The following is an 8,587-nucleotide window of genomic DNA, read 5'->3' on the forward strand; positions in this document are numbered from 1 at the left end:
CTATTGCGCCACCAGGCGGACTGGAGTGTCAGGTTAGGTTGAAGCAACCAGAGTTTTCTACTTCTGGCTCCACATGTTTGGAAAGGAAAACCATCCAAGCAATCTTTGAATGGTGAATGTTTTGTTCATGTATTTTTGTATTATGGTTTAATATAAAAATGGCTGTATTATTACTTGAACAATTTCTGTGAGATTAAAGATTGATGAATAAATACCAACAAGGTCCAGAGTAATTAGGTGAGTCAGCATGATTTTACTGTTAGGCCTATATAGTTTTTTATTTTATTTTTTTCCAGTCTTTGAAGATTAGATACCTAGGTATATGTCAGATACCTATAATACAATCTTGAGATCCTTTCCTAGGGGATTCAACTCCCACTCAATCTTGATCCAAGTGACCTCATTAATTCACAGGATGGCAGACAGGATCGCTCTCTTGCTACGAGTGTCATCCACTCAATCGCACACACGTTCAAACAGCACTTCATGCACTATGATTGACATTTACTGGTTTGTTTCCTATTATTGTCCTGCTGCATAATCTGAATGCACTTAAGCTTCAGGGCATGAAATGATAGCTGGACATTCTCCTGTAGAGAACAGAATCCATGATTTCGTGTATTACAGAAAGTCTCCCAGATCCCAAAGCAGCAAAGTAGCCCTAGAACGCCACACTACCACTGCCAAATCTTGCAACAAGTTCAACTTTTGTGTCATGGGTGCACAGAATATCTTCCCAAAATTGCTGTTTTTGGTTGGCACTGGTTTTCACCTTGAACTCTCCAGTGGATGCCATTTGTGCCCAGTCTCTTTCTTAGGTTTACCCCTGTTTTCTCCATTGGTGCATAATGGCTGACAGCGTGGTTCACTGGAGTAAAATGGCTTTAAAACCTTTTTCATACTCATAGATGTCAGTGGCTTTGTTTCTCATCTCTTCTTGAGTTTCTTTAAAGAGTCTGACAGCCACCAACATTCTCCATGTGTGGCAGCCTGTCATTCATTGGCTTTAACTTATCCTTACAGGCCATTAGATCTTGGTAGGAGAATAACTGTGGTAAAAACTAATATTTTGCTCAGACTGTTTGTTCGATTCTTTGCCTCTTCAGATCTGATAAACAGTTTTGTGAATGGGACAAAGTGATATATTTATCTAGAATGGTACATTCCCTAGAGTGAAATATGAAACTCTGCGGTTACCAAGAGACAAGGGAGGGATGGGTTCACCCAGCATTAAAGACTACTATAGGGTGGGCCATTTATATGGATACACCGTAATAACATGGGAATGGTTGGTGATATTAAAGTCCTGTTTGTGGCACATTAGTATATGTGAGGGGGCAAACTCCTCAAGATGGGTGCTGACCATGGTGGCCATTTAGAAGTCGGCCATCTTGGATACAACTTCTGTTTTTTCAATAGGAAGAGGGCCATGTGACACATCAAACTTATTGGTAATGTCAAAAGAAAAACAATGGTGTGCTTGGTTTCAACGTAACTTTATTCTTTCATGAGTTATTTACAAGTTTCTGACCACTTATAAAATGTGTTCAATGTGCTGCCCATTGTGTTGGATTGTCAATGCAACCCTCTTCTCCCACTCTTCACACACTGATAGCAACACCGCAGGAGAAATGCCAGCACAGGCATCCGGTATCCGTAGTTTCAGGTGCTGCACATCTCGTATCTTCACACCATAGACAATTGCCTTCAGATGACCCCAAAGATAAAAGTCTAAGGGGGTCAGATCGGGAGACCTTAGGGGCCATTCAACTGGCCCACGATGACCAATCCACTTTCCAGGAAACTGTTCATCTAGGAATGCTCGGACCTGGCACCCATAATGTGGTGGTGCACCATCTTGCTGGAAAAACTCAGGAACGTGCCAGCTTCAGTGCATAAAGAGGGAAACACATCATCATGTAGCAGTTTCAAATATCCAGTGGCCTTGAGGTTTCCATTGATGAAGAATGGACCCACTATCGTTGTACCCCACATACCACACCAAACCATCACTTTTGTTGTTCCAACAGTCTTGGAGGGATCCATCCAATGTGGGTTAGTGTCAGACCAATAGCAGTGGTTTTGTTTGTTAACTTCACCATTCACATAAAAGTTTGCCTCATCACTGAACAAAATCTTCAGCGTGAACTGAGGGTCCTGTTCCAATTTTTGTTTTACCCCTTCTGCAAATTCTGTGCGCCGATCTGGGTCATCCTCGTTGAGATGCTGCAGTAGCTGGAGTTTGTAAGGGTGCCATTTGTGAGTAGCTAATATCCGCTTGAAGGGATGTTCGACTAATGCCACTCTCCAGTGACATGCAGCGAAAGTGCTATGCTATGGGCTCTTGCTGAATGAAGCGAGGACAGCCACTGATGTTTCTTCATTAGTGACAGTTTTCTTGCGTCCACATTTTGGCAAATCCAACACTGAACCAGTTTCACGAAACTTAGCAAGCAGTTTGCTGACTGTAGCATGGGAGATGGGTGGTCTCGTAGGGTGTCTTGCATTGAAATCTGCTGCAATGACCCGGTTACTGCGTTCACCAGATATCAACACAATTTCGATCCGCTCCTCACGGGGCGATCGTGGCTCAAGAGTTGGGAGTTCGCCTTGTAATCGGAGCCCCCGGCTCGGACAGTCTCGGTCGTTGTGTCCTTGGGCAAGACACTTCACCCGTTGCCTACTGGTGGTGGTCAGAGGGCCCGATGGCGCCAGTGTCCGGCAGCCTCGCCTCTGTCAGTGCGCCCCAGGGTGGCTGTGGCTACAACATAGCTTGCCATCACCTGTGTGTGTGTGAATGGGTGGATGACTGGGTGTGAAAAGCGCTTTGGGGTCCTTAGGGACTAGTAAAAGCGCTATATAAATACAGGCCATTTACCATTTACGTGGTCTTCGACATGTCAATGTCTGTGAACAAAGAGAAACTTGTAAATAACTCATGAAAGAATAAAGTTACGTTGAAACCAAGCACACCATTGTTTTTCTTGTGACATTACCAATAAGTTTGATGTGTCACATGGCCCTCTTCCTATTGAAAAAAACAAAAGTTGTATCCAAGATAAGGCCGACTTCTAAATGGCCACCATGGTCACCACCCATCTTGAGGAGTTTGCCCCCTCACATATACTAATGTGCCACAAACAGGACTTTAATATCTCCAACCATTCCCATTTTATTACGGTGTATCCATATAAATGGCCCACCTTGTATTTAGCAGCACAAATAAAACCACGTATACTTTGGTGTAATCAGGATTATGAAGCAAAGTGGAAAGCCATAGTGTTGGCTTTAATAACATGGCAAAGTTTGTTGGATTGCCAAACAATGTCCAGAGCCAGCGGGCTGGGTTTTCTATAGATATGTGGTCTGGACCAGTGAAACAGCTTATACTTTCAAAACATAGTACAAATGTAACCCCTGGCCTACTTACTTCTTCAAATCCAACAAAAGTGGTGTCAAACGTTTGTGCTGCACTCATTTTAAAAATATTAATAAAAGAACATTTCTAAAGAAATTTAAAAGCCCCCCCCACACACACTTCTTTCAATGTTACATAAAATAGACTTAACACTTTAGTGTAGTTTCTAATATTTTATTTCAGAATGGCAACAAAAATGTAACTGTACATGTAACTGTAATGTTTCCACAGTGGGTAGCTTCCTGCTGCAACACTAAAGGTGTTGTGGACAGTTTACCTGATAAGAATGCCTTTGACAAAACCAGCATTATCTAACATACTTTAAGTTTAGTCTTTAGTCTTTTAGTTCGTCTGTTAATGCAAAATCAATTTAAGAGGCAAAGGTTTGCTAGTGCTAGATGTGTCAAGCAAAATTAATTATTTGTTTCACTTCCATTCATTACATTTACCTGAACGAACACAAGCAAAGTGAAGTTGAAACGATATTGAAAAGCACAGACATTTTCTCCTTGACTGAGGTGCATCACCCTTTGCTGTGCTTGTAATAGATGTAGTGAAAAGTGACCATGCTGGTGGCCACTGACAGGCAAGGTAGCAATTTTAATAAGCACACAACAACTGCTTATTGATATGTGACAAATCTGATAAATCACTGATAGAAACCTAAGGAGGTTGGAAAGAAAAGCGTCTGGACTTCTTAAAGTTGCTTGAAGACGTTTCACCTCTCATCCAAGAAGCTTCTTCAATTCTAGGGTCAAATGGTGGAGAGTCCCAGATTTAAGCCCTGTGGGAGTGTCCCCAAGAGGGTCATGGACCCCCTATTGATCCTCTACCTAATCACATGAGCCAAGGTGTGAAAACGGGTGTAGGTCACAATCAGCCAGGGTTTCGGGTGAGCTCACTGTGAAACCTGGCCCCACCCTATCATGTGATTTCCTGAGGTCAGATGGCCCAGAATGTAAGTGGGCGTTAAGGCGTCTGGGAAGGATCTCAAAACTGGATTATAGATGGCAGACAGTTGGTGTAAGCCCGCCCTCTGTTCAAAGATGGTCGTTCACAGTGGACATAGATGCTTCTTTCACTCCTCTTTCAAACCATCTGTCCTCTCTGTCCAAAATGTGAACATTGGCATCCTCGAAAGAGTGACCTTTGACCTTTTGATGCAGATGGACTGCCGAGTCTTGTCCCGTCTTGTCAGAAGTCCATCTGCATCTAAAGCACAAAGGTCTCTGTAATCTATTGTCCATCTCATGACATGATTCAAGATTAACAATGAAAACTTTTAGATAAAACATTGAGAAATCAGTCTGAGTGGCATTTATTCCAACACATTAACAGCAGAATTCTGAGAAGGTTGCAATATGAGCACACTGAAGTATCACAGCTCAAGACACACAAGCTGTCAGTGGTTTACTGGGTTGTTGTAGTTTTTTTTAACCACAAGATGGGGCTCATTATCTATTCATCCATTTCCCAGCCGACTCCTATCACAAGGCTCGCACACAAACACATACTTCTACCCAGAGCCAATCTGTTGTGGTTTAAGTCTAAGGAGCACCGTGGGCAGCTTAGTAATTAACCTGCCTAGAAAAATGTGAAGTTGGTCGTATAGGTAACAAAAATACCCGAAACAAAAACAAATATAGTTGCCACAAAAGATCCATGCTAAAACAAAACTTCACTTATATAGATGTTATTAGGTGATTTGAAAAAGTTCCATGGTTAGACAAAGCCATCAGACTCGAGGCATCTGGCACAACATAGCTTCTGCAGTCAGTCTACCTCTGATTTTTAAAGCTCAGATTATACCTCGTTTTCATATCTGATAGTGGTTAAAGGGGGATTACTCCACACAAGGAGCTGGCATGGATAAACACTCTAAGTGGGAGAGACAGTCAGTCTTTGTTATGTTTTAACACTGGGATTTATTTTTCATCCTACACTGTTGGAAGCCAGGAATAACTTTTTTTGGAGGTTTGTACAAATTGAAATGATAAAGGACTTTGTTATAATTCACTCCAGATTTGATGGGTGTTCTAAATAAAGCTGTTGTGGATTGTTGTTTTTTAACAGAATAAGAACCTAATGCAAACTTCATCTTAGAATGGAAATGATCAATGGAAAATTCAATTAAACAGCTTCCTGGGACCCATCAGTCGATCACATATCTTCTGGGTGGCTTTGCAGGCAGGAAATCATTTCTTGGACTGGCCTCTTCTCAAAACAAATCTGATAAACTGCTGTGAACAAAGGGAACCTGGAGAGAGTAAGGACAGAGTTAGTCAAGAAACAAGAGAAGCTTGGCGAAGTAGAAAAGACAAAATACAAGTTATTAATTTCACATGTAATGAACGAATATAGAATAGGTAAACAACAACAATACAATGATGAATATGATGAGCCAAAGTATGACGATCTCAAAACGACCCAGTAACATATTTCAGTTTTGTTTCAGCATAGAATCCTAGGGTGGTTAATTACAGTAACTTGAATGAGTTTAGGGAGAGTTTGTTCTTTATTATCGATTTCTGTGTTTAAAAATAGTTCAAATCCTTCCAAAGTCTGTAGTTGTAGTAATAATAATAATAATAATAACAATAACAACAACAATAGGATGCGGCTGAGAGGTGGCTTGTGGTAGCCATCGAACCACATGGTGGACAAATGGAGCTGTCATATTTCAAGGATCTTCTCAATCCCACTGACATGACCTCCATACAGGAAGCAGATTCTGGGAGGAAAGGGATGACCTGCCCATCACCACGGGCAAGGTCACTTAGGCACTTAAACCACTCTTTGGTAAGAAGGAGGACTTAAGGGTGTGCTCCAGTTATGGAGAGAACACAGTCCTCAACCTCCCCAGGAAAGTCCAGGTGAGGGCACTGGAAAGGAGAATCCATCCATTAGTTGAACGTCAGATTCAGGAAGACCAATGTCGTTTTTGTCCTGGACAGGGGAATGCTGGACCAGCTCTTTATCAAGTCAAGGACATTCAAGTGCACATGGAAGTTTGCCCAACCAGTCTACATGTGTTTCGTGGACTCGACACATTCAACACATTCCTTAAGGGATTCAGTGGGAGGTGCTTAGGGACTATGGGGTGTCTGGTCTATTGTTACAAGTCATTTGTTTCCTGTACAACCACAGTGAGAGTTTGGACTAAACTGCTGGCAGTAAGTCAGGCTTGTCCCCCTGGGTGTTGGACTTTGCTAGGGTTTGTTACTGATTCTGTTCATACTTTTTAGGGCCAGAATTTCTTGGCTGCCCAAATTATTGGAAGTCTTCCTGGTTCTTCCTGGATATGGTTCTGTTGGCTTCATCTGGTGGTGGGCTCCAGCTCACAGTGGTCTGCAGCCCACCACTCAGGAATGAAAATCAGCACCTTCAACTCCAAGACCATGGTTGTCACCAAAAAGGGCAGGGGATGGTGCCCCAAGTGGAGGAACTTAAGTATCTTGGGGTCTTGTTAACGAGTGAGGGGAGGAGTGGACTGGGAGATTGACAGACAGGCTGGCGTCGTCCATGGTGGTGAAGAAAGATCTCAAGATAAAAGTGAAGCTGTTGATTTACTAGTTTATTTATATCCCTATGGTCACGCACTCTGGGTTAAGATCCATCTTAAATTCTTAATGAATCTCCAACAACATCGCCTGCTATAATGCCTGACAGCAGCTTCCATGTTGTGCTGAGGCAGGTTATTGGTTGGTAGTTGGATGGGGGCCAGTCCCTTCTGGGGGGTCCTTGGGGATCAGGACTCTCTGACCTTTGGTTAGCCTGGTTCTTATACTGCCAGGCGCTCAGAGTACAGTTAGCTTCTTTAGCCAGTAGGTGTGAATCATATCAGGGACTGGTAACTGGTGAAGTAGTCTGCTTTTAGATCATGTCCACAGGATGTACACATAGTGAACGCAGGTTTGAGCGCAGAATCAAGGAGGCCATTTACGTGAAAAGGCAAAGACTGCCTCTGAATCGAGGAGGGGGGCCTAAGGGTACATCTGTCACCATCTTATGTATATGTGTATTTTTGAGGCATTTCCCCACTGCTCCCAATTATATGTAAAGCTAAACTAAAATCTAAATCCCTAATTCAAGCTCTTTACTTGTTATACACTACCAGTCAAAAGTTTGCACACATCTTCTCATCTTGATGGTTCTTTGTTATTTTCATGACTATTTACATTGTAGATTCTCACTGAATGCATCAAACTATGAATGAACACATGTGGAATTATGTAGTAAACAAAAAAATGTGAAATAACTCAGAACATGTTTTATAATTTAGATTCTTCCAAATATCCGCCCTTTGCTTTGATTACTGCTTTGCACACTCTTGGCGTTCTCTCCATGAGCTTCATGAGGTCGTCACCTGAAATGGTTTCCAACAGTCTTGAAGGAGTTCCCAGAGATGCTGAGCACTTGTTGGTCCTTTTGGCTTCACTCTGTGGTCCATCTCATCCCAAACCATCTCCATTCTGTTTAGGTCAGGTGACTGTGTTTCGGGTCATTGTCATGTTCAAAAAAATAAATGATGGCGTAAGTAAAAGCAAACCGAATGGGATGGCATGTGGCTGCAGGATGCTGTGGTAGCCATGCTGGTTCAGTGTGTCTTCAGTTTTGAATAAATCCCCATCAGTGTCACCAGCAAAGCTTCCCCACACCATCACACCTCCTCCTCCATGCTTCACAGTGGGAACCATGTGTAACACAGTTAAAAATGGTTCAAGTTAAATCCAGCTAAATGGGACAATGGCACCCTGCATTGACTATGAAGGGCAAAGAATTGTGGGTAATAATTAGAGTAATGGAGGATTCCCGTAGGGGTAACGAATGTGGAAATTTCGTGGACAAAAATTAAGTTACTATTCCGTAACAGTAATAGAAGCTGACCTGGCTATTTTTGGTAAAATGTGTTTGCTGTGGGTTACTTCTGTCATCCTTATGTTGGGTTAGACGTTCGTTTTCTGTGAGACTTCTTCACCAGTAAAGAGAATCTGGAGTATAGCTAGCAAACTCTGATGCCACCTTTTCACACAGGGCTCACGCTGGTTCTCCACGAGAATTAACCATTCTACTTTGTTGCCCTTCATCATAAATGCAGATGCTGAATAAAAGGGGCTGTTGCTACCTAAACTGACCCGACCCCGTTCGTTCATTTAAAGAACCTGAAAA

General features: G+C 42.4%; 1 protein-coding gene across 1 annotated transcript in view; it reads right to left on the minus strand.

The window, feature by feature from the left end:
* Nucleotides 1-4,720: 4,720 nt before the first annotated feature.
* LOC116318451 (glycerol-3-phosphate dehydrogenase 1-like protein) overlaps nt 4,721-8,587 on the minus strand; it is a 17,281-nt gene continuing 13,414 nt past the window's right edge. Inside the window, exon 8 of the mRNA XM_031737457.2 lies at nt 4,721-5,675. Coding sequence (XP_031593317.1) covers nt 5,579-5,675 — 97 coding nt within the window. The 3' untranslated portion in view covers nt 4,721-5,578. The remainder of the gene's footprint in view (nt 5,676-8,587) is intronic.

The sequence above is a fragment of the Oreochromis aureus genome, linkage group 11 (assembly GCF_013358895.1).
Source record: "Oreochromis aureus strain Israel breed Guangdong linkage group 11, ZZ_aureus, whole genome shotgun sequence".
NCBI lineage: Eukaryota > Metazoa > Chordata > Actinopteri > Cichliformes > Cichlidae > Oreochromis > Oreochromis aureus.